The 26,723-nt window shown below is 40.7% G+C and overlaps 3 protein-coding genes across 5 annotated transcripts; 2 read left to right on the plus strand and 1 right to left on the minus strand.

The window, feature by feature from the left end:
• Positions 1-10: 10 nt before the first annotated feature.
• Positions 11-8,101, plus strand: exo1 (exonuclease 1). Of its 3 annotated transcripts, none has more exons than XM_047030132.1 (14): positions 11-968; positions 1,383-1,595; positions 1,705-1,824; positions 2,026-2,149; positions 2,241-2,378; positions 2,733-2,945; positions 3,216-3,403; positions 3,570-3,672; positions 3,883-4,120; positions 5,042-5,255; positions 5,639-6,155; positions 6,269-6,361; positions 6,550-6,746; positions 7,891-8,101. In XM_047030132.1, exons 2-14 carry the CDS (start codon positions 1,435-1,437, stop codon positions 7,994-7,996), a joined length of 2,412 nt encoding a protein of 803 aa, XP_046886088.1. In that variant the 5' UTR covers positions 11-968; positions 1,383-1,434; the 3' UTR covers positions 7,997-8,101. The 3 variants fall into 3 exon arrangements, with proteins under 3 accessions (XP_046886088.1, XP_046886089.1, XP_046886090.1); XM_047030133.1 differs by having other exon boundaries at positions 11-440; XM_047030134.1 differs by having other exon boundaries at positions 12-968; positions 6,553-6,746.
• A 4,124-nt stretch (positions 8,102-12,225) lies between these two features.
• On the plus strand, positions 12,226-20,660 carry si:ch211-125o16.4 (neuroblast differentiation-associated protein AHNAK). The gene is made up of 5 exons (XM_047028691.1): positions 12,226-12,457; positions 13,929-13,998; positions 14,202-14,325; positions 14,434-14,609; positions 14,779-20,660. The coding sequence occupies exons 2-5, from the start codon at positions 13,996-13,998 to the stop codon at positions 19,939-19,941; spliced, it is 5,466 nt and encodes a 1,821-aa protein (XP_046884647.1). The 5' UTR covers positions 12,226-12,457; positions 13,929-13,995; the 3' UTR covers positions 19,942-20,660.
• A 128-nt stretch (positions 20,661-20,788) lies between these two features.
• On the minus strand, positions 20,789-26,117 carry edaradd (EDAR-associated death domain). The gene is made up of 6 exons (XM_047028693.1): positions 25,532-26,117; positions 22,703-22,761; positions 22,334-22,376; positions 22,164-22,234; positions 22,009-22,057; positions 20,789-21,885 (listed from the first exon to the last, which is right to left on the minus strand). The coding sequence occupies exons 1-6, from the start codon at positions 25,671-25,673 to the stop codon at positions 21,500-21,502; spliced, it is 750 nt and encodes a 249-aa protein (XP_046884649.1). The 5' UTR covers positions 25,674-26,117; the 3' UTR covers positions 20,789-21,499.
• Between the last annotated feature and the right edge of the window lie 606 nt (positions 26,118-26,723).

Genomic DNA, 26,723 nt, shown 5'->3' on the forward strand with positions numbered 1-26,723 from the left:
GAGGCAGAGTTCAGGAAGTGCCATGTGAATCTACCCTGCTGCGTCTTTATTCGAAATCTTAACAACCCAACACGACGCAGGCCATGGTCTGCATGTGTCTGTATCACCTGTATCCTATGTGTCACCTGTATCTGTAGAGGAGGGGATCCCTGATCCTTAGGCTCCCCCTAAGGTTTCTTCCATTTTTCCTGGGAGTTTTGTTGTCTTTGGAGAGGCAGCTAAATCTTTTTATTGCGTCATGGACGTCCATAGACTGACGGCGATGGCTGCTGATCTTTGCATGGATGGACGGACGGCGATGCTGTTCAGAGTGCCGTCCATAGAGGGAGCATATAGCTCCTACTGTGTCTTTGAGGGCTTAGGTTGGTTTAGGTGCAGTTATATGGACAACGGGTGTACACAGAAGCCTTCTGTGACATTGCTTGTAAATAGGACTAAACGTAAGCTAATTCATTTGATCATAGCATCAATATTTGCTAATCAGAAACATTTGATATAGCTGCTCCTTTGGAATTGTAGAACACTTTCTATGTATTCTGCAGTGCATCTTGTCTAGGCCTAATATATGTATTTGTTTTCATATACCGTCCTTGTGGGAATATTTGTGAAGTGAAACAAACATTTTTATGAACCTTCGTGTACAGTGAGGAGAAAACTCACGTGAAGAGTAAACAACGCTCGAATTCGTCTGCATGTAAATATAAAATAAACCGTGGCTTTTATTTTGAAGTCGTCAGAGCGACATTGGCGCTTCAAGACACTCTTTAAACCCTCCCCAGAAGACCCACCTCTTGTATATGATTGGTTTGTCAAATTCCACTGACCAATGGTAACAGTGTATTGTGTGCTACCTCTTTTTGCCGCTAAAACTAAATCTAAATGTGTTTCGAGTCGGTCGTTTTCACGGTTTTCATACGGGAGTATATTTAGTTATGACTACTTATATATCTACTTAGATAGCCAGAGTGGTAAGTTACACCTGTCGTTTGCTATTGTTGAATATACGTATTAATATTGTACATATGGTTAGATTGTTACAACTAAATGCCGACTTCAACAACAACAACGTTGGTTTTTGAAGTTGCATGAAGATTCTAAATCAATACTGACTGAACCGTTTTGTTTTCTAATTTCTACAGCTAGTTTTCAAGCCAATAGCTGTTTAAATGAGAAAGGGATGGCTAGTTGCTAGTTTTGATATCAGAAATAATAGATATATGTCTAGATGTGTCCTGCTAGCCAGTCTAGATTTGTCCTGCTAGCCAGTTAGTCATTAGTAGCTCAATAACGGTAAAGCTAGTGCTAGCACAAACTTTTCAAACAATAAATGTCCATTGTCTCACTACAGTAGACGACTGTATGTAACTTTCTTTACATTACAGGAAGCCCATATCAAGCCGCATCAGCATCTACCCCAGCGATTCAACAGTCAAAATGGGAATCTCCGGACTCTTGCAGTTTATCAAAGACGCTTCAGAGCCCGTCAGTGTGAGAAAGTACAAAGGACAGACAGTGGCAGTAGACACCTATTGCTGGCTTCACAAAGGGGCGTTTTCTTGTGCTGAAAAGCTGGCTAAAGGGGAACCAACTGACCAGTAAGTTAAAACGATTTCACTTCGGGCCAATATCTTATAATGAATGGGGACAACATCAGTTTGGTCCTATCAAACATAATTTTATACATTTCATTTTCTTCATCTTTAGGTATGTGTCCTACTGTATGAAATTTGTAGACATGCTGTTGTCTTTCGGCGTAAAACCTATCTTGGTGTTTGATGGATGCAATCTGCCATCAAAACATGAGGTTGAGAAGTCTCGGCGAGAGTAAGTGATATTAAACAGTAGTTATATAGTGTTTACAGAAAGCACTTTGAGCTGCAATTCTTGTATGAAAAGTGCTATATAAATAAATACATTCTTACTTACTTGCTTACAGTTTTTACAAAACAACTATGATTCCCATTATACGCTTTATGTAAACACTATTGGTACAATAGGTCGGAAATGAGGTCTTTCTGTCTTCAGGCGTCGACAGGCTAATCTTCAGAAAGGCAAGCAGTTGCTACGGGAGGGGAAGGTTTCTGAGGCCAGAGACTGTTTCACACGCTGTGTCAATGTCACACCTTCAATGGCACATGACGTCATTAAGGTAAATCTCCTTAATACGCTGTTCACTGATTACTGTACGTGGAAGATACATCAATCTGAACTCTGATTGAATGTATTTTTGTTTTGTTCAGGCCGCGAGGACTAGAGGAGTGGACTGTGTTGTGGCTCCATATGAGGCAGATGCCCAGCTGGCCTTCCTTAACAAAGCGGGCATCGCCCAGGCTGTCATCACAGAGGACTCTGACCTGCTGGCGTTTGGCTGCAAAAAGGTATCTTGAGCATCAAGTTAAGAAAAAACACAGTATGTATGTTTATGACAAGCTTAAACAGTGATTTGATCTCAGGAAATTAAAACCTCACCAAGCTGAAAACGGAAGAGAAACTGTTCAACGGTCTAACTCCAAATTTCAGTGCAACAAAGTTTTCACGCTTTGCCCATGTGTTCACTAACTAATTTCACACGTATATAATGTACTGAGCAAATCATGGAATTTGCTTTACGGGATCTTTCAAACCTCACTAAACAGGCTACAGCTTCCATAGCAGCTCTTGTGCGGGCAACAGCTCAATAGTTGACCAAAGTTGTTGACAATGTAAGCTTACCATCATTTCCACTCTCTCAGGTCCTCCTTAAAATGGACAAACAGGGTAATGGGCTGGAGATAGACCAGAGCCACCTGGGCCGCTGTCGCTCGCTGGGTGATGTCTTCACAGAGGAGAAGTTTCGCTACATGTGCATCCTCTCAGGCTGTGACTACCTGGCCTCGCTGTATGGGATCGGCCTGGGGAAAGCCTGCAAGCTGCTGAAGATGGCCAACAACCCAGACATCTTGAAGGTTGGAGAGAAAAAAATTGTTGATGCTGAAAGAAACAAGCGATATCAAAGCCACCTTTTTTAGCCCTTAAAAAAAAAGCCCATGCAATGTTTTGGGGTCAAGCATCTGGGACAGCTGAGATGTTATGCACATTTAACAATTTAGGCCAAGCTACTATATTGTTCCACTCCTCTCCTTTCTGCTCAAGTAATTGGGGGTTAATGCCAGCAGATCATTTAGACCTTGCAGTCATAAATCCCCTTTTAACTCAGGTGAACATTATACCCTCAGGTCATAAGGAAGATTGGCCAGTACTTGAAGATGAATGTGACGGTGCCTGATGAGTACATCGAGGGTTTTGTGAAGGCCAACAACACCTTCCTCTACCAGCTAGTGTTTGACCCTATCAGGAGGAAAGTTGTCCCTCTCAACCCCTACCCCGACGACATCGACCCCTCCACCCTCAGCTATGCTGGCCGGTATCCTCTCAAGTCACATCTGATTATGTTGTACATAATCCTGGTGAAACCTGTGTTGAACCAGTCATACGGACACCATACAACATGAATTATTTTGACATCAAGTGTTAAGACAAGTGTGGCAGTATGACCTGTAAATGTGTTTTCCTTAATGATGCGAATGCAGTAACATAGGAGATGACAAGGGCTTGCAGATGGCCTTGGGAAATCTGGACCTCAACACCATGAAACCGATTGATGACTTCAACCCAGACAGAGCAAAAACAAAAGTACTGGTGGCGCAGTCATTTTCTATCCCTACAGTAAAAAATATGGCATAGTGTATTCTCTATATGCAACAGCCTGATTATTACCCATTTTGGAGGTTTAATATTAACAGGTTAAACTCATCTCAAATAACCAGTGAAATGGGTTGAAAGCGTCCGATTATTTCAGTTATGCTTGTGTTTCTAAAGATATTTGGTCAACTGTCTCTCCAGCTGGTCAAACCTCGCAGCCGTGGATGGAACGACAGCCGGACCCCCCAGGCCTTCAGCCACTCCAGCATCTGGAGCCGAGGGTACATCCCTGGTAGCAGCTGTCTGTCTGTCGCTCCACCCCTGCCTGAGGGAAGTGTTCTAGAGAGGCCTCCCTCCACCAGGGGGAAGGAGAGAGTTGTCAGTTTGAAGGGACTCAGACTGACTCACAAGGAGGCCCGGGTAAAGAGGCCCAGGGAAGGTAAGTTTGACTAGCTGTACCAAGGGCGTCATTTAAGGGGGGGCGGGGGGGCGGTAATGACGTGTCCACCGCTACTCGGCACAATTTCCATCTATTCAAATATAATTAATTGACATCAAATTTTCTGCTACACTCAGCATCCCCGTTGCTCTTCCTGGTTGGTGGCAGAGCGAAGAAGTCAGTGGTGACTGCAATGAGCCATAAACGTTTTAGCAGCCAAGAGACACTATTAGGAGGATACTGTCAGTTCTGTAGAAACGATAATACAACTAATTATTTTCCAGTTCTTGATAGCACTGTTGCAAACAAGACCTACTAGTTAACATTTGGTGACTGATACTGTTTTTGATATTGTCACACCATCTTACATCAGCTCAGCCTAAGCTAGTTGCTTATGTGTTTGCAGTTTGCAACAGAAAGAATGGCAGCAAACAAACCACCTACAAATAAAAAAATATCACATGTGCATAACAAACATGTTTAGCTTTACATAGCTATTCAGCAGTGCAAGTGCAATTTAATCTTAGACTTAATGGCAGTACATTTTCTGTAAATAACTGTTTTTCTTAGAGGGCTTCCTTATATACAACCTACCATACTTATCTTTTGGTTCAGAAATCTCTTTAGAAATCTAGCAACCACTCCCCTTTTCACACCATGCAGTATAATGTTTAGAAGTAAAATGTCAAACCAAACCACTGCCCTTGAGCTGTAATAGTTTCTCTAGCTATGGTTTGAGAGGTAAAGCTTTTAGGGAATGTCATGGTCATGTGGTCCTTTAAACCCAGCTAGGTTTGTGTGTGTGGGTATTCTTAAACCTTAAGTTTGCAGATCCTTTCTTATTTATATATAGTACACTGAATTGACAGTCTATAAAATGTAGGATTGTTAAGATGCATTAACATTCCCTAAATCCTACAGACTCAAGCATTTCAGATGAGGATGTGCTGCTCCAGTACTCTCCCTCCAGTCAGAAAAGACCCAGAGCAGACCTGGACCCCTGCTCCACAGACAGACCTACCTCTACTGCCACCATAGTTGGCACAGCCCAGCCCAAACCACGTAACCGCTTTGCCACCCTGCTCCAGAGGAGGAACCATGACGGGGATGGACATGGTCAAGGCACTTGCAGCAGGTGATGGCTTGTGGATGTTATTGACACACTTCTCTTGCTCGGTGCAGGGCGAGAGAGAGTTAGTACTCTCTTCTTCCTGTTTTCTATTTCTGCTTGCATACCTAATTTCTGAACGAGAGAAGACTTGACTTGATTTGGATGGAGCTTCAGGTACAGGCTGGTCTGTTAAGCTCCATCTCTATTTAGCCACTGTTTGACTCTTTCTGACTGGGGAGTAAATGTTCTATAGGGAGAGATTAGTGTCTTATTGACTGATGTTTTCTCTCTCTCTCTCTCTCTCTCTCTCTCTCTCTCTCTCTCTCTCTCTCTCTCTCTCTCTCTCTCTCTCTCTCTCTCTCTCTCTGTCTCTGTCTCTGTCTCTGTCTCTCTCTCTTTCCATTTAGGTTTTTCTATAGCAGCAGCACCAGCGAGGTGGAGACCCTTTGCCAAGAGTCCTTGGGAGAGAAGGAAAAAGCATGTGAGATCATGCAAAGCCCAAATGAGGATTCATGTAAAACAGTAGAGCTGGACGAGAGCGACGGGCCCAGCATACCCTCGGTCGAGACCCCCAGCCCATCTCCTTCCCCCTCCCCCACGTCTGCCAGTCAGGGCCTGGGGGTCTTTCGGTGGTCTGGCAGTTCCTCTGAAAAATCCCGGACCACCCCAATAGCTGTGCTTGGCGTTGCTGCTCTTCAGAAGTTCCATCGTAATAAGGACACCATCTCCTGGAGCCCGCTGGGCCAGACGGCCCCAAAGTCCCCCAGCATGCCGTCACCCGTTCCCTTTAGTCTGCTGGATGAGGGTCTTCCCCCGGATTTGCCTCCTACACAGGACAGCGCTTATTTCTCACAAACTCAGCACACTTCCTGCCATGATGACGAAAGTCCTTCGCCCGACTGTTTGGAGGAAGTTGTCAACCCTGTATGTCATCACTCTCTGTGTTGAAAACTATCCCTACGTGGGCTTTTCCACTTCATTGTAGGTTTGGGTGCTTTGCCGCTGGTTGGTTAACTGTTTGTCTTGTGTTTTCCTAGTTTATGAACTCGAGTACTGATTTGGATTGTGGTGAGAGGCCCACTTCCTCCCCAGAGACGGTTGATAAGAAGCCAATCACAATTAGACCAAAGGTACTGTGGTAGTGACAGAGTGTTTTTAAATGTATTTTATTTATTTGATCACTGTCTTCATTTATGACTACCTCACTTACTTTTCATGCACTTTTTCCCCTCCACACACGCAAACATTCCAATACATACTTAACTCTCTCTCTCTGTCTCCTTATCTCTGTCTCTCTCTCTTTGTCCCTCTGTCTCAGCAGGTGGCAGGTCTACCCAGGATGAGGCCTAGTGACCAGCAGAAGGGGACAGCCATCCGACTGTCTGCCCCAGCCAGGGCCAGCGGCCTCAGGAAGATACCGAAGGGGCCCAGGAAGAAAGCCAGCCCCGGCAACGAGAATAACTCAGGGCTTCAATCCACCATCAGTGGTCTATGGAAAAACTTTGGTTTCAAGAAGTAAGTAAAAGTAATGTAATTCATACAACACAATCTACATTATGTCCTTTCAATCTTGTAGCTGAATTATTTTTCATGGGTCATGTATGGGTGTGATGGTAGCTGCTTTGTGGTCTAGGTTCAATATATGATATCAACCCCAAAAAAGGATTAATATTTCACAACCGATTGAAGGCCCTTTGCAACATTGACTCAAATTGCCAATCACCTTCTACTGGAAAAATCATACACGACTTGGGTAGTTTGCAAGTTAAACGTTGCTTAAAATGTTTATTTTATTAGGGCCAGCTCTATTTGTTGCGCATTACTTATGCAACTCAGTAACTTTGACAGCTATCACATCAAAGGATTTACCTTTTGTACATTGGGTACTAGTTAAGCAGCTAGTTTAGCCCTCAGCGACATTGCTTGTAAAAAGGGCTGTACAAATACATTTGATTCAGAAGTTACTCAGTGTTTAGATTTTTTTTAAATATCCATGGACAAAGGAACAATTAAAATGTGAAGCCGCACCTATGAAACAAGGCTTGCCACTTGCATTTCAAATAATGCCAAGCCAACTTGAACACAGTTCGATGCAAGGATTAATACTTCTACAAACCAGGGGAACACCGTATATGACTTTTAACCTTTCAATAAAACAATTTAAGCTGTGGCAAAAACGCTCAATAAAAGGATGCAGATAGATTTGATAAACCTAGCTGCCTAGCTGTACCATCTGTATATGGGAATAAACCTGGTTAATGTATTAATGCTGAATAAATTAAGGCGGTGTAACTAAATGCTAAGTTCAATCTGAAATAAGGAGTGGCTGGTACATTGTGTTAATTGGGTGGTGGTGGCTGGCAACAGAGGAATTTACTGTTCATCTTCCAAGAAGCTCGAAACATCATTACCATAAATAGGATAGATTAGAGAAACAATGCATTCCAGTTAACCACAGGCACTTGTCCCATTGCAAAGGCCTGTGTCACGTAGATGACTGAAGAAAAAAAAAAATCTAATGTCTGCCTTTTCCTCTCTCCAGTTAACTTCCGTTTGGAACTTAGCATCATCTACACGTCTCAAATGTCTTTAATCATTTGATTGTTTACCTTTTCCTCTTAATTCTTAATGAGCACATATCTATTTATCTGTTTTATAGAGAGAATGAAAAGATTTTGCCTTGTCAAAAAGGGGAACCCATGTCACCAGTGAAGGACAACGTGCCAGTCCGGATACCTGACATGGACAGGGATATATACTTTTAGCATTGTTATCTTTAATCTGTATAACATACTGTGTATGTGAATGAATTACCATGGACATGTGTACATTAATCCTAAAATACATACATTTTAGTTTTAATAAAGCAATCTTCCTAAAATGTTGTGTTTGGGTGATCTTTCATACTCTCGGACTTTACATGACTGTCAGCATAGAAATGCAGCACTGAAACACAAACTTAAAGTTACTCAGGTGAGTAGCTTTTTTATCGGTTCTTCTTAATAACATTCTTGGAAGAGAATGGTATGTGTCAACTCTTAAGATGGCTGAACAATGCATACTTGAGTGTTTACTCAAAATGGACTACCAGCATACTACTTGTGGAATGCTGGTTGTAGCAGGGGCACCTAATTCCTGTTCTTGATAGTTTCAAACCATGTGTGTACTCCCTTTAAAAATACAGTTTTGGTTTGACTGTTTTGGTATGCAAACTTGCGGTGTTAGGTTGTGTTATGGTAAAAGGTAGAGGTAAACAAAGTACACTAATCATATTTATCCCCAACATGCCTGTACCTTATGAGGTGTTATTATAACTCCTCTTTTTTCATTGATGTTCTATATCCGATGTTTTTGCCAGCTGTTCGTAAGATAAAAATAGGGATACATTTAATGTTAGTTTACTTGTAGAGGAAGGCAGAACTCTTATAAATTTTCAACCATAAGTTCTTACACACCTGCAGTAAATCGGTTCGATTTTTAAAAAAATCATTCCTGGGTTTGACTGCATAGCAAAACACGTCAGCCCTCGTGGATTCTTGACGTATCTGTCTCTTCCTATTCTCCTGGAAGATTGCGCAAAAGACGGTGACCTCACCTGTTAAACACCGTGAGGTCAGATTCCTCTCACACGTTTTCCTTTTTCAAATGTAGGTATTGTTGCATATCTACCAACACTTGCTATCTTGGGAATGATACTGTTGACATCAGTTGATGTGGAAGTTACTGTAATATTGTTGTACCTTTCTTCTATGTTGCTATTAGCAAGTTTAGCACTAATGTGTCTTTGTTATCTTGGCAGCTTGACGAGGATGTAAAAGAATGAAACACTGGTAAGAATGCCACTTAACAGCATTCCTTTAAAGGATGCTTTCTGTAACCTGGTACTCAAAATTCATGCCAAATCAAGACCGTTGCTATTTTATCACATGTTGAGGCCACAGACAAGAATTAGAGGCAGGATCAACATCAAGTCAGTTCTGCAAAACAACCTTCAGGCACTTAAGGTATAATAACCCGTTCCTTTACAATGAGGATGACTCAAATACAAAATGCCTCCATGAATCATCCTGTACAGGAATCTAATTTGAAATTAATCCAACCTACAGTACCTTTTTCCAAAGACAGCTTTCTTGATGATTTTAATACGATTTCAGCAGTACCAGTACATAAATGCGCACACAACACCTAAGGTATGCGTATGTATTTGTATTACAGTACCTTTTTAACTTTGCCATTCTTACAAGTTTTGGGAGGTGTTTGAGTAGAGGGAATGCACAAGTGCCAAAATATACTATTATTACTATGACTGAGTGGGATTGCTTAAACAATGGTGTCTGGTTGACAGAACAGGAAAAGTTCCTCTGATTAAAATGCATCTTCTGTGTGTGTGCTTGGTATGTGTGCATGGTTTGCTAAATCATGTGTCCACGTAGATCTATATGTGTACCACACACTCTTTATTCTTAACAAAGCATCTCTAATATGAGATTTGTAACTACCCACAACTGCCTAAGCATTACTTCTAAAGGTGTGGAGAAAACTGTCTGATCAGGTACTACTAACAGAGAACACAAGTCACAGTAACCGGATTGACAGTGTCGAACCACAAACCTAAAAGATTCACTCATGTTCTGTACAAGTCAGATTGCATGGATAGTCAAGTGACAAGACAGACAAATATGAGTGGAATGTTGTGTGCTTGATTGTCAGTGCTGCAACAAAAATGTTTCACTGTGACGCTTTAAACTGTTCTGAATGAACTGATTGAAACATTGTACATCAGTGCTGTGGACTGATTGGGTCTTTGCTGTATTTAGTACTTAATTCTGTAGTAGGAGGGCCTAGTGTGTTTGAGTGAGATGCTCACAAGACATCATTTCAAAGGCTTTCTATAAAGCCAGGAGTGTAAGTGTCTCTACATGTTAGGACAAGTAAAACATGACTTAAGAAGCAATCTTTTTTTTCTCCTTTCCAGAGCCTTCCCTTCAGGCAAAGCTATTTGGACTTGGTCGGCTGCAGGCATGTACAAACAAATTCACAATCTTGTCTGTGCAATTTTTATTCATTAAAGTGAGAGCATCTGGTTATTTTCCCAATAGAGCACGTCTTTGTCTGTTTTGTTGGACACAGCTGATTCCTTTCACAACACATCCATGGTGCATGACTGGTATCTACCTCAATGTATGTTTAGTTTAGAAATACCTTGGAGTGGTGTTGAGGGGACCATCCCAGTTATATCATTGTACACACTTACAGTACACCATTTTTGAATGAGAATACATTGTAATTCTGTGGTATGTGAATATTGCTCAATGACATACTGAACTGTTTTCCTATCAAGATTAAACTTCAAGATCGCATCATCAGGACAACAAATTAGTGAGAGGAATCTACATGGTGAATGGTAATGAGATGAATTTCAGACACTTGGAAAACAAAACTGAGACAATAGGGGTAATTTGAATCATATACAGATAGGCCAGGCTTAGGTTATTCTTGTTGTTACTCTTCGCTTGTGCAGTGTGATATTCCATTTGTAACTCATTGAAACTGACACTATAAAAAATGTTTTGAAGTTGAACCATTCAACTGTTAAAGCACCTTAAGGGATATTGTGTTCTCTAAAACTATGTCTACTCTGTAAATGTATTCACCCTAAACGTGAAAAAACAATAAAGCATTTATGACAAGGATGGTGTGGGAGCAACTTTCCTCCTAAGTTTTTGTTCCCTTTTTTGTCCTTTGGTTTGTGCTTAGGTCGACGCGCCTTACAAGACTCAGACTCACTCCCCAGATTCCTTTTCTTTGCTGTATTTATTTACCTTCAGTCTTCACAATCAGATACGTTTCCACAATTCACGAATTAACGACAGCAGAGCAAAATAAAGATATAACAAAAAAATTACAACTTCGACTCATATCTGTTCTGAGCGGGTCTTGAAACAGCGGTCAAAAAGCCGTATGACTACCAAACCAAAGGCCCCAAACTGGAATGACAGCCAGCTGTTTATACCCCAGCTGATTGCAATTACCGCATTGCTCAGCTGACTGAAAAAATGCCATGCTTAAAAATCGACTAACGTGCGCATTTTGTAAAGGCAAAAGTTTAACATTGAAATTATAATAAACATAATTTTGGCTCCAACAGATGCATGGTTCCACACAATGATTGCCCAGCATACAACTGTAAGGTTCTGTGTTATATTGGTCTTTGTTTTCTTGTTACTTTGTCTTATTGTAAATTTTTTACTGATCTAGTGTCTACTGATGTAGCGGTCTGGTGTTTTTCTAGGTTACAAAATTCTGGGTTCTCCATTTTCTATGTTCAGTGTGGTTGTTCATTTTGGTTGATGATTTTCACCTGGCGCTTGCTGGAGAACCCTATTTATGCAGTTCAGTTCCCCCATGTTCTTTGTGAGCTGGTGTTTTGTGTCTACTCAACATGCTAAGCTTTCTATTCTAGCTAACTTAGATAGCCATTATGTGTTTTGACCTTGTAGCTGCTTTGTTTGACCAACCAAATATATAAAAAAGAAAAGAAAAAGGTTTTGCCTGTACCTTTGCTATGGTTTTTGTATATATCGGCCTTGATATTCAGCCTGATTGACTCAGATTTTGCCTTGGTCTTTGTTATTTTTGCCTTGGATTTTCCTGCAACAAAAATAAACAACGCACACTAAGGAACCATGCATGTTCATTACAACAATGGCCCTGATATGAATCAATTGTACCTCTTTGGGCACCCCAAAGCGTGTGCATTTTGATGATGGTGAAAATGGTTTGTTGTTTTGAATGTCGATGCTTTTTGTTGCTAGGTATATGTTTTGCAATAATTTCAATTGTCTCTGTTTGCAAACCTGGTTCAGCCTGTTAAAGAGGGAGTGGTGTGCTCTCCTTTCCCTCTCTCTATTTCACTCACTCCCTTTCTCTCTTTCCTTCTCTATCTCCATCGATCCCTCTCTTATAAGTCAGTTCTTTCTCCCTCCCTCTTTCGACAGGTTTCGGCTGTCACCAGCCTTGTATGTGTATGACTATGAAAGACTTACGGATGGATGTGTGAGTGTGTTGGGGGGGGGGGGGAGGTGTCCTGGTGTTGTTCAACCTGTTAATCGGGCTCAGGTGGCAGTCCAAAAAGGCATTTAACTGTTGTCTCACACAAGTTAACAGCCTACAGTTCTGAAGAGACAACACTTGCTAGGTGGACGCATCTCTGGAAACATCACAGGGTGAGTCCAGACCATCATGAGCTACATGGCCATTGGTTAAACCTTTCATTTTGGAAACAGTGATTTCACTTTATTATAAACTTAAAATTATTTATTATATTAAATGATGAAACAAAACATGTGCCTAAATGAATTGGTGATAGAGAAACATGACCACATTAAAACAATTCATCCAAATAATTTAAAACAGACTAAACAAAAGGTGCATTGTTATTGACCCTGCTTGTACAATGGGATTTATTTTTGTTGGCAGTTAACCAAAGCTGTTCTGCTCTGTTGATGAAAAGTACCTATACTGATTCAACTTTAAGATTTTAATCATAGCTGTGCTTTCAAATTCGATTTTAGTGTGACTAGTAAGACTATGTATCCTATTGATATCCAATTGAATCGGAATGTAGATTTGAAATTATGTTTTGATTGTTTATGTGGCTGTTGTGAGCAGAATATTTTGGTAAAGGCTGTTACTGGGCTTGAAGTTGAGTAAATGGGCTTGAAGTTGAGTAAATGGGCGTTTTTTCCAAGTGTAGTTATGGTGCAGACAATGTACGTAGGACTATGCCATTAATTATGGACTACTGTACAAACTGTGAAATCCATAATGGATTTATATGGAAACCATGACATTTTGAACAGATGAAAATTGTCATCGACAGTATGACTTGACAGTACTTGAAAACCAGATGGGGTTGCCTCTCTCTACCTGCCATCCACATCAGAATGCTGAAGCATTACACTGACATGTAGGCCTGTGGATGTACGAGTTGTAGGTGTGGTTAGGGAGAGGTATGGCACTCATGCTCCATGCATCTCAACCGACTGGTTTTAGACACTTTCCCCTAAGCATCCTTCCAATGACCATACCTTGGATTCCTGAAGTGTGAGACAGTTTGTGGTTGAGACAGTTTGTGGTTGAGACAGTGTGTGGGTGAGACAGTGTGTGGGTGAGACAGTGTATGGGTGTATCAGTCAGTCTGTGCCAATAAACCAACCGACAAGCCTGTTATAAAGGAAAATCAAATAACTTCAAGGAACAGGTTTATTCATTAATTTAGTTACTTGAATATTGGGATTTTTTTTCTGCATAAATAATATCCAAATATGTCACTTAAGTTGTACCCTATTAAGTGTGCAGGCCCTTCATCAGCTATCCAGTGTTAGATCAAGATGTAGAAACTGCACTGCACTTCAGTAGATCCAGTTATGCATAAGTTTAGCTTACAGATTTATTGTGGAAGGCAATTTAAGGCTCAATGAAGTAGTATAGGTGTGTGTATGTGACAGTCACAGGGTTCTGTTCCTGGAATTGGAAGAGGATGTGGGTTTTCAGTCTTATCTTCACATACAATTTGTTAATTGTCTCATCCAAGTACATGAAAACTCCTATAGTTACATTTGATAGCTTTCATGTTCATACATTCTGTCATCACTACATATAAACTGAAGTTAACTTTGCCTTTGTATTTTACAGATAAAGTGGACATTAAACTTGATATGACGAAGACGCAGATGTAATTATACTCACTAACTAAACAATCATGGTGAGTAGGTTTCTATTATCCAAGCAATGGAATAGAGACTAGTACGTAAAACTGTTGTACCCACAATGTATCTCCACATTTTACTGTATAGGCCTAATAGTACACTCCCCTGCACTCCATGATGAAAAAATTCACCCAAGCACACTGTTCAATGTAGTGATTCTTAACACTAGACTAAATATCAACCGATTATCCTTAACCAGAACGGTGAAAGTATAAAAGGAAGTTACTATGAAGGCCTTATCCTTGAGGACTCTAAGGCAGGAGGAGTGGTCATCAAAGGAGTCACTGACCAAAACATTACAGCTAAGAGTGGTCTCAAATCAGGTAAAATTTGAAATGTAATACAATGGAGCACTGGAATTATTACCTCTCAAGACCTTTTGAAATAAATCATTATATCATGTTTTCTTTTGTTTGTTTTTTTTATCTTAGGAGATGAGATTGTTGCTGCCACTATACACTTGGACCACCTCAATAAGGATGACGTATTAAAATTACTCAAGATCATTGAGCCTTATGACGAGAACATGAAAGTTCTGACAAAGCAGAACTTGAAAGCCAGTGTCAGCCTTGGTTCATTGAATGGTGATCTTGAAGGTTTTGGGGGTGTAAGTTTCTCTGCATACATTAGTAAAAGTCTCAATCATATATTTAAGATACTTGTCTATATGTGCTTTATTACTGTATGTATTTTTTTATATGAATAATTTGTGTTGGTAAATACTTTCAGCTTTATGCAGTACCACTTATATTCATATGCTGTTTGCTTGTCTACAGATGCTCACGGATAGCAACAGCAGAGGTTTGAAGAGTCAAATCAATGTTCCTAGCTTGAATGGAGAATCACTAAGTGAAGCTGGGGGCCTGAAGGGATCCCAGTTTACAATGCCCACAGTCGGAATGGCTGGACCTAAGATTAAAGGAGCACCTCTGGATGGCACTCTGAGAGGCCCGGAGGTCAGTGCCTCTCCTCCACAACTTAGTACTCCAGAAGCCCTACTTGACATTAGGACACCTCAGGTAAAGACAGGTGGAACGAAATACAAGGCTCCAAAGTTCAAGATGCCCCACTTCAATCTGCCTCAAATGAAAGCGAAGCCACCAAAGGGAGACTTGAACTTATCTACAGATGTTGAAGTCCCTGCTGTTAGTGGAGAACTCCAAACACCTACAATGGCCCTTTCAGCTCCTAGAATGGAAATCAAAGCCCCTGGAGTAGATGTAAATGGGCCAGATGTGGATCTGGATACCTCCATAGAGGCGCCCTCAGGTAAACTGAAGTTGCCAACTTTGGCAAAGCCCAAATTTGGATTATCTGGGCCAAAAGTAAAGGCGCCACAGGTGAATGTAGATGGTGATCTGTCTGCACCTGCCGTTAGTGTTTCAGCTCCTGAGCTAGATTTACAAGGCACAGACATTGAGGCTCCTTCGGGTAAATTTGTTTGGCCTCATCAAAAGTGGGGCAAACCTGGGTTAAAAGTTAAGGCACCTGATCTTGAGACACCAGGCATGGATCTCTCCACCCCAAACATTGAAGGTGAGATTATGGCACCAGATATTGACATCCAAGGTCCCAATGCTGACATTGAAGCTCCCTCTGGGAAACTAAAATTTCCAACACTGAAAAAGCCCAAGTTCAAGCTCCCAGGCCATAAGATTAAAGCCCCAGATGTTGATGTTAATGCAGATGTTAACCCTGACCTCAGTCTCCCTGACCTAAAACTTGGTCCAGAACTAGACTCTAATGATTTGGACTTCAGTTTGCCAAATGCAAATATAAAAGGCCCCAATGCAGATCTGAACACTCCTGATGTGGACATTGAGGCTCCATCTGGAAAGTTCAAGTTGTTCACACTAAAAAAGCCAAAATACAGACTGTCTGGACCAGATGCTGATCTGTCTGGGCCTGATTTGAGTTTGTCCACCCCAAATATTGATGGAGAAATCAGTGCACCAAATGTTGATTTGAACTTACCAAAAGCTAGCCTGATAGGCCCTGATGTAGACATCAACTCTCCAGATATTGATGTTAACCCCCCTTCTGGGAAATTCAAATGGCCCACCCTGAAGATGCCCAAACTGGGTAAAGTGAAAGGACCAGGCATTGATCTTGATGCTGATGTGGATGCACCTAAAATGGAGGGAAACATCACTGCTCCAGATATAAATGTCAGTTTGCCTGATGCTGATATCCAACCCCCAGGTGTTGATATTGATGCTCCCTCTGGAAAATTCAAGTTTCCAAAAATGCATCTACCAAAATTTGGAACAAAAGCCAAAAGTCTAGACATTGATACCAATATTGAGACTCCAGATATAGATGTTAATGGACCTGAACTTGAATTGAAAACACCAGACTTCTCTGCGCCAAAGATTGAAGGTAAAGTCAATACTGAAGACCTACATGTCAGTGTACCAAATGCTAAACTAAATGCTCCTAACGTTGACCTTCAAAGCACAGAGGCTGAAGTTCCATCAGGGAAATTCAAATTTCCTAAAATGAAACTCCCAACGTTTGGCTCATCAAGAGTGAAAGGAATGGACATTGATGCTGATGCTGACCTAAAGACCCCAGATTTTAATGTCTCTGTTCCTGATGCCAATGTACAACTGCCGTATGCAGATGTGAAAGGGACTAATGTAGACATAAATCTTTCTGCTCCCAAAGTTGAAGGAGACTTGTCTGGAGCTGATGTAGACATTAGTTTGCCCAAAGCAGACCTCAAAGAACCTAATGTAAATATTCAAGCCCCAGATGTTGACCTTGAGGCACCCTCAGGCAAATTCCACATGCCAAAAATCAAACTGCCAAAATTCGGTCTTTCTGGACCAAAGGTGAAAGGTCCAGCTCTGGACGTCAGCACTGATCTGAAGGGTCCAGATGTTAATGTGAATTTACCAACAGCAGATGTCAAAGGTCTTGATGTTGATCTTAAGGCCCCAGATCTAAATCTCTCAGCTCCAACAATTGGTGGAAACATTGCTGCTCCAGATCTCAAAGTGAATTTGCCAACAGCTGACCTCAAAACCCCTGAAGTTGCACTGAAGACTCCACAACTCAACCTTTCTGCCCCAGAAATCCAAGGAGATGTCTCTGGGCCTAATGTAGATTTTAGTTTGCCCAAAGCAGACCTCAAAGGACCTGATGTAAATATTCAAGCCCCAGATGTTGACCTTGAGGCACCCTCAGGCAAATTCCACATGCCAAAAATCAAACTGCCAAAATTCGGTCTTTCTGGACCAAAGGTGAAAGGTCCAGCTCTGGACGTCAGCACTGATCTGAAGGGTCCAGATGTTAATGTGAATTTACCAACAGCAGATGTCAAAGGTCTTGATGTTGATCTTAAGGCCCCAGATCTAAATCTCTCAGCTCCAACAATTGGTGGAAACATTGCTGCTCCAGATCTCAAAGTGAATTTGCCAACAGCTGACCTCAAAGCCCCTGATGTTGCACTGAAGACTCCACAACTCAACCTTTCTGCCCCAGAAATCAAAGGAGATGTCTCTGGGCCTAATGTAGACATTAGTTTGCCCAAAGCAGACCTCAAAGGACCCGATGTAAATCTTCAAGCCCCAGATGTTGACCTTGATGCACCCTCAGGCAAATTCCAATTGCCCAAAATTAAACTGCCAAAATTCGGTCTATCTGGACCAAGGGTGAAAGGTCCAGCTCTGGACGTCAGCACTGATCTGAAGGCTCCAGATGTTAATGTGAATTTACCAACAGCAGACGTCAAAGGCCTTGATGTTGATCTTAAGGCCCCAGACCTCAATCTCTCAGCTCCAACAATTGACGGAAACATTGCTGCTCCAGATCTCAAAGTGAATTTGCCAACAGCTGACCTCAAAGCCCCTGATGTTGCACTGAAGACTCCACAACTCAACCTTTCTGCCCCAGAAATCAAAGGAGATGTCTCTGGGCCTAATGTAGACATTAGTTTGCCCAAAGCAGACCTCAAAGTACCCGATGTAAATCTTCAAGCCCCAGATGTTGACCTTGATGCACCCTCGGGCAAATTCCAATTGCCCAAAATTAAACTGCCAAAATTCGGTCTATCTGGACCAAGGGTGAAAGGTCCAGCTCTGGACGTCAGCACTGATCTGAAGGCTCCAGATGTTAATGTGAATTTACCAACAGCAGACGTCAAAGGCCTTGATGTTGATCTTAAGGCCCCAGACCTCAATCTCTCAGCTCCAACAATTGACGGAAACATTGCTGCTCCAGATCTCAAAGTGAATTTGCCAACAGCTGACCTCAAAGCCCCTGATGTTGCACTTAAGACTCCACAACTCAATCTTTCTGCCCCAGAAATCAAAGGAGATGTCTCTGGGCCTAATGTAGACATTAGTTTGCCCAAAGCAGACCTCAAAGTACCTGATGTAAATCTTCAAGCTCCAGATGTTGACCTTGATGCACCCTCGGGCAAATTCCAATTGCCCAAAATTAAACTGCCAAAATTCGGTCTATCTGGACCAAGGGTGAAAGGTCCAGCTCTGGACGTCAGCACTGATCTGAAGGCTCCAGATGTTAATGTGAATTTACCAACAGCAGACGTCAAAGGCCTTGATGTTGATCTTAAGGCCCCAGACCTCAATCTCTCAGCTCCAACAATTGACGGAAACATTGCTGCTCCAGATCTCAAAGTGAATTTGCCAACAGCTGACCTCAAAGCCCCTGATGTTGCACTTAAGACTCCACAACTCAATCTTTCTGCCCCAGAAATCAAAGGAGATGTCTCTGGGCCTAATGTAGACATTAGTTTGCCCAAAGCAGACCTCAAAGTACCTGATGTAAATCTTCAAGCTCCAGATGTTGACCTTGATGCACCCTCGGGCAAATTCCAATTGCCCAAAATTAAACTGCCAAAATTCGGTCTATCTGGACCAAGGGTGAAAGGTCCAGCTCTGGACGTCAGCACTGATCTGATGGCTCCAGATGTTAATGTGAATTTACCAACAGCAGATGTCAAAGGTCTTGATGTTGATCTTAAGGCCCCAGACTTCAATCTCTCAGCTCCAACAATTGACGGAAACATTGCTGCTCCAGATCTCAAAGTGAATTTGCCAACAGCTGACCTCAAAGCCCCTGATGTTGCACTGAAGACTCCACAACTCAACCTTTCCGCCCCAGAAATCAAAGGAGATGTCTCTGGGCCTAATGTAGATTTTAGTTTGCCCAAAGCAGACCTCAAAGTACCTGATCTTCAAGCGCCAGACCTCAATCTCTCAGCTCCAACAATTGACGGAAACATTGCTGCTCCAGATCTCAAAGTGAAAATGCCTACAGCAGAAGTAAAGGGAGAGAATAATATATCTCCAAGTGGTGAAGCCAGTCTTCAAAATTCATATTCACCAGATCCCCCAAAAAGTACATCCAAATGGTTAACTAGGTGGAGTTTAGACGAAAAAGAGGAGGCTTCTGCCTCAGAAACTGAAGGAAGTATGAGTGAGGATGAAACTGAAAACGATTTGTCTAACATTGAGGTGGAAGTTCCCAAGTTTAAATTCCACAGACTACCAACACACAGCACTGAAAACCTTACCGAATCTATCGGAGTCTTAAATTTGGACACAATAAGTCCAAAAATTAAAGGTTACTTTAGACCAGATGCTGGCGTCACTTTGCCAAAAGTGTGTGTATCGACAAATCAGGGAAAGAAGGGCACTTCACCCTCTGGTCCTATTGACATAATGGAGCGACTTCGATTGTCTAAGGCAAAAACTGCTACAGTTAATGTTTCACAGCCTGAAGTGAAAAGTGATCTTCATCTGGCAGGGGACGTCACCGCTCCTAGCCTTGCTGTTGGCTCCACTACAGACACAGTCAAAATCGCAAAATCTGAGTTTGGAATCAATGTGAATTCTCCTGAAAACTCATCAGAGCGTAACGATATTATGTCAAGAAGCCTGTCAAACATGCTTGGCCTAAACATTAATTAAAGATCCAGACACTGAATTATTTTAGTTCCAAGCTTTGTGAGTCTCCAAAACTGTCCAAATGGAACTTGTTTGTAAATGGCTAACGATTCTAAGCCACCATGACAAAAGTCATTTTTGTGACCTAGAATGCATAACCTTTTTGAAAGTGTCTATTCGTGAGTAGTTACAACATGGTAGATATTTGTGACAGCTACAAACGGTAAAATAAAACACAATATTAAGTTGCTGATTAATGTTACATGTGGACTGTAAACATGTGCTATTACAGCTTAGTACAACACTTTTTACACTGTCAAATATTTTGTGTATGACATGGATCACCACCTAATGGAGCTTGTTTATTACTATGTAAAATTAGAAAGTAGTATTTTAATATTTGTAAATACATTTACCAAACACACTAATGTTGTAGTTCTGCAGTGTCTTGAGTTAGATAAGTTCAAAGCTTTATGATGGAATAAATTACTTCATTCCTGATCTTGTGTGTGAAAACACTATTTAAATGCTACATTTATTGAAATACCTGTCTACCTGTATGTGTATTATTTTTGAAGAAATATATCTGCATTGAATGTGATTCAGTTCAGTGTTTACCTTTGAAGGCAATCTGAGTTAAATATATAATTTTGTATATTAAGTGATGGCAAATGTATTATTGTATACAGGATGATGTAATTTAGCCAATCATTTGTTCTGTTAATAAAGTACTCTGTCGATTCTTTTGCCTCCATATTTCTATATTTTGTGCCAGTGCTGCTTTACTATAGATAGCCATATTGAGTATTCATAAATAAAAGAATACAATTCTAAAACTGAACATGTATTATGTACTATGAATACAATGCAGTAATTTGCGATATTTTAATGATACTATTAGAGCAAAATTAGACCAGTCAACTTTTCATATGGTATCTAAAGAAACAGAAATGTTGATTGTCTTTCCAAAAGTTAAATTACTGGATCTATTGTATTTGAAAAAAGCCCAAAAAGAAACAAAACACTATAATATTCTGCATTTTTTCATGATATGCAACACTACATCCATGATTTAATCAACTAAATTAAGAAAAATTGAAAATCACCTAAAGCAAACAACTAACTCATGACCAAACCCAAATTAACACCGAAAATAATGTTTTTCCCAGCTTGCCATGTCAGGAACACAAGGGTCAGGGTTAGTTATATTCCTAATATTGCTACAAAAATGAAACTAGACCGGTTGATTGAGACCATAAGAACAGATATGAGCACAATGGCAATACATTTCACTTACTATAGTTTCCTACCTTTTCAATAAACTCCGCAGGAGTCAAACCTTCCCTATTTCTGATAATCACTGATTGTTATACAAATCTCTGACCACAACAGATCTATGTCCCTTTGTTATTTCCTGTTCAATAAAGTGAAGAGCAAAATTAAAGAAAAAAATCTGCCTTTTCTCAGACTTGGATGTGATCTTAACAACTCTGATAGGAAACGTAGTTGTAAGATGATTTGGTTTCAACACAATCTGAATTTATGCTGGAAGCAGGGAGTAGGCGGGGATGGGGAAATAGCTTTAATGAGCCTGTTGCCAGCGTGAAGGCCAGTCATTCTTCATCCAGCGCTGAAGAAGCTGCAACACATCAATGCGCTGGTAGTGACGGCAAAGGTCAGTGAGTTCAGTGACTGTCTTCTGGTTGTAGCGTAGCAGAAACTCCTGTGTAGGGCTGTGGCACATAGATCCCTGGGTCCGGTGCTCCAGCATGGTCAGTTCATCATAGCTCATACCCCAGCGACTGGCAAAGTTCTTCCAGTTCTTGACAGTGCAGTGGTTGGGGTCCAGTTTCAGACGGAGTAGATCCAGCAAGTCTTTGTCGTTCATCAGGTCACTTATCTTGGGTGGTGGGACTGAGTAACAGCACTTGTCACAGGGGTTCAGGAACTGTGGTTCTTTAGAGAAGTCTGTAAAGCAGAGGGAAAACCAATGTATAGTCACTCAAACATTATGTGTTTGCTCATGAGTACATAAATGGTCAGTAAGTAGTCCTCGACCCTGTATTTGACTTTTTATCTTGATTGATTTACCTGGGGAAATTGACCCTGTGCAGATACAATCTAGTCCATTTTCCTCTGGCTGCAATAGGTGGGAGGGATGGTCAACATATCAGTGTAGAATTGTAATTCCTGGTCAAGATTTATGAACCACCTCATTCAAGGTGGACTTGAAGAGGACTATTTACCTGTCTTATTCTGTCTGAATGAGATATAAGGTATCCAGGAGGCATGGAACTTAGCTGCAGTGTCACAGTATCTGGAAGGAACAATTAAAAGTATGAGGGAATGCCCCCCATCACAATGTAAAGATAAGCACATTGTATGACTGAATGTTACAGACATTCTGATGTTCTACCTTTAGGTTCTGTAACCTGAACTGGATAGTTGGATTTCAGGGACTGAAAAATAAAATAAAATCAGAAAACAGGAGAATGGGAGCAACATTATGGGGTAACTATTCATTGTTGTTAATACACTATACAATCTGTGTAGGGAAATGTCAATAACAAGTTTTCAGCCAAAAAGGCTTGCTCCAACTTGTTTCTTAATAAATCCCTGGTTCTATGAAACATAGTACATCAAGCTTACTACAGCAATGTTTCAATGGCTTCATACACTTTTTTCGAGGAACTGCATTCAACTTATAAATGCTCGACTTGATACAAGGCAGAAAGTTAACTTGTAACTTTGCTCTACTATATGTTCTGAACAATTTAAAACTTACCATTTCTGGCATAAAACTGCTAGTATCAGTGTCCTCCACTGGTTCTACAGATATTCTATCTGTGAAGGCCAAGCAGACATAACACCTCTGTTACAATGCTGACAACCTTAATGCATACAGTTTGGTATGGAGGTACATTTGTGTCTTGTTGAGAGAAAAAGCTTTTTCTTTTCAATCCAAAATAATTATTCTGAAACCAAAACAAAGCTTCAGAGTAAAAAAAAAAAAAAAAAAAAATTGGAAAATGCTATCATCCACACTCCATTTTGGCAAGACTGTCCCCATTTGCTTGCAGTACTATCATTGCAGAGTGGCAAATCACACTTTTTATTCTCAAACTAACCAAAAGAAAGGCTTAACAGTATTGGTCCATTGGTTATTTTGAAACCTCGGTTTTGTTTCAGAAAGAACCCCAAACTTTTTTTATCAAAAAAAAGAAAACGTTTTTGCTCTCATCAAAAAGACACAAATGCACCTCCATAGTTTGGTGTGTTGCTTTATGTTATTTAAGACAGTGTTAACCTACATTTTGAGAATCACTTAGAACTGATTAAACATATGTCAAGAACCACACATTGATTAGTTGAGAGAAGCACAAAGCACCGCTTTCAGGACTAGAAAATAATTGTGCAAGGCCACATGGGTTTCTATCAGTCAACGTCACTGTGAAGCCATTGTGTGAGACCAGAGGGCTCTAAATAAAGCGTCAGCTCTGACCTTTCTTCAGTTACACTCCATGACGTTAACACCTTACTTCAACTTGTATGTGAAGCTTGGATAAGAAAATGCAATAAATTAAACCAAGATGGTAACTGCAATTTTTATGTAGCAAGTCCAGTCCAGAAACAGGCTTCCAGGCTAAACCTACAACATTGTACTATAGGCTAGTTGCTTTCTGGGTGAGAATACTGATTTCACCTCAACGTATATGAGCATTTCCCTAAAATATTTGTAAGCGTCTCATATACTCAAGGTTCAAGGTTCCTGTCATCTATCCTGTTAACTATGACTCAAAGTGTATTTATAGAACTCCCACAAGTTTGGAGGTATCATGACGTCTGTTGTTTTGAGGGGGTGGATATTTGCTGAGAAATAAAAAAAGAATAATGTCTCACGGTATTTGCGTATTTAAACTGTAAACATTATCTACAAGACACACGGTAGTGTAGTGTGGTGTACATACAACTATTTTATGTTTTTCTCCACTGTGTCACAAACTACATAGATACTGAGAATGTAGCTTTTGCTTTCCTTAGTGGAAAAGATTATGGTAATAACTGTAACAACACTGTACAGGTTACTTACGTAAGACCTTATACAGCACAAGATGGGAATACAATAAATTCATTTTTGTGCAACAACAACAACAGTGGAAACTACAAAGATGTACCACTGTCCTCTAGAAATATTATTGCATGGCATAGCCCAATGTTTGAATATTTGGGGAACATTTCTTGATATCATTCCATCTTGCACCAGTCATTGGTAAATTCTCAGACTCACAGAACACACTGTATAGTATCAGGCCCAAGCATATCTCAGTTTGTTGGAGTCACATATAATCAACTAAAGCAGAGCCTCTAGATCTGTTGTGCATTGTTTCTGTCTCAGAGGGAATGTACGGGCATGTACCTGCTCGTCCTGGATGAAATAGAAAGAGATGAAATAGAAACCACATCATAATATATTGCTCAGGGCCGCAATTCCACACAGATGAACCTAGATTTTCTCCTTTCTGACCACCCATACCCTGTATGAAAGGATGACTAGAGTTTCAAAGCTATTCATCCGACTGTGTGCATTTGGTTTGCAGCAACTAAACATGCTTTTTTCCACACATGGTTTGAGCTGAATGGCATGCTAATACTTGACTCAATCCATTGAATACCCAGTGCTAAAGCAAAGATGTACATTGTCATGTCTTTGCATGATCGTTCGTGTTAGGTGTGTGTGTGTGGGGGGGGGGGGGGGGGGGGGGGGGGGGCACAAAATACCCAGTTGCTATTTGTCTGATAGAATGTACTCTAAGTCAGAAACTAGGATAGAGACTGTTTAAATGAGTTGAAATGAAAACATCCAACTATAGTTACTTTAGTTAATAATAAACTATAACTTTAACTATAGTTAGTTAAAAGCCACAACACTGGATGCACTTTCATCAACAAAAACAAGTTATTTAGGCTTATAACTAATTTTGGACAATTTGAACTAAGTGTTGAAAAGCAAAAAAGTAAAGTTTATCAGTATAATGGCCATTGGTACCCTTCATCAGTAGCCTAGAACACAAATAACTGCAATCCGGACATGTAAACGCCTAAGGAAGTTAACCTACTACAATTTAGCCCTACATCTGTAGACTATGCCAATGACGATGGACCAGTTCTGCCCCACTACGACTGTACATGAACAACTCTTGATGAGTCACATGGACACATTATTACTGTGTTCTAGAATTACGTATGATTTGGAGTCTTTCAACGTTAACAGTTTTTTTCTGCAATCACTAGAGACTATACATAAACGAATTTGTAGTTTCCTGTTAATATATATGGTATGGTAAACATGGTGAGATAAACATCGAAATCATCCTACTAATTCTATCCTCAAATGAATGGTCAATTTAGGCTATAGGACATTAAGGGTAAAATGACTTTACAAATAATAGCCTAATTATATCAAAACATTTCCTTTCGACAAATTGCACAAAATAGCCTTTGTGTTTGGCCTTAACACCACAATAGCCAACTTAATTTACAGGATCAGTAAATGGGATCATAAAGAAAGATGGCATGCAAGGGTAGTAGATTGTTATTAATTTCTCCAACTTACCAAATGTCTCCTGAAAAGCCTTCAAGCTGGTCATCTTTACACCAATAGAGTCACACATATGAGAACAGTCAGTTAAGCTAATATGAAAAATAATAACGAATAAATAACTGTTTTGCGTAGAGATGTTGCCACTGCCGCACATAAGACTGGACTACCTGTGCCTGTGTTGAGAAGCGGAAGTTATGCAAATGATGTGTTAGCTAAGGAAAAAGTTTTAAGTTCGGTTTCTGAGAACTTCCCTCCCTGTGGTTAAAACGAAGCCGCAGGTTAGACAAGTCCAGGTCCGCTTGTCTCTACCTCTCCTTACAGTATTCTGACGTCCTTGTCTTACTACGTGGGCTTATTCAAATGCCACGCTAATAAACAAATCAGTAGGGCTAGAACATTTTAGTAAACCGACAAACCTTATGTAATTGTGAATAGCCTATAATTGTTGGCTACCAATTGATTAGACGAGAACCCGGACGATCATGTGCACTTCGGGAACTAACTCGACTGCCAAGACCACAGAGGGCTATGTGCTGTTGGCCTTTATTATCGATATTTGCCTACCTGCAGTGCTCTTTCCTACGTGACCTTTACTGTTTTCTATCAATAATAGGTAGGCTACATGAGTAATTTCACAGCCAAGTGGAGACGTCCCATTTTCAGACCTCATGTGACAGTTTGCTGCCACCTGCTGTAACCTCGGCTGAGAAACAGACGCATCACAATTCGAGTCAAGGGGGCCAGCAATTTTTCGAACATTTGGATACTTAAGTAGGCCTACTGTTTAGGCTATTAATGTGGTCAAAACCTTTTAAAGTTTGTTCAAAATAAAGAACATATTATTGGCATGTTGGTTTTTGAAGTAATCCTTCAATGCGGATGCGGATCAGACACTGTTTAACAGAGCACTGGCTATGCCATAAAGTTGTAGGGGATTGGAGGGAAACGTAGGCTATTCTGACTACAAGTAAAATGAAGCGTATTATAATTTATACAGTGGGAATTGTAATAGCCTATTTGTGCATTATTTAAACAACATGAATCAATGCGTAAAACTGATAAGTGACGTTGAGTATTTGCATGCATCACGCAGACCGTTTGCTAGCTTATTTTTTATCCTTTGCCTTTCCTGAAGGCTGCACTCGGCTAAACTGATGGGTAAGCTCCGTCATTACGTACAACTACGTAGCACGTTCGCCCAATC

This window comes from Hypomesus transpacificus, chromosome 11 (assembly GCF_021917145.1).
Source record: "Hypomesus transpacificus isolate Combined female chromosome 11, fHypTra1, whole genome shotgun sequence".
In the NCBI taxonomy this organism is placed as follows: Eukaryota; Metazoa; Chordata; class Actinopteri; order Osmeriformes; family Osmeridae; genus Hypomesus; species Hypomesus transpacificus.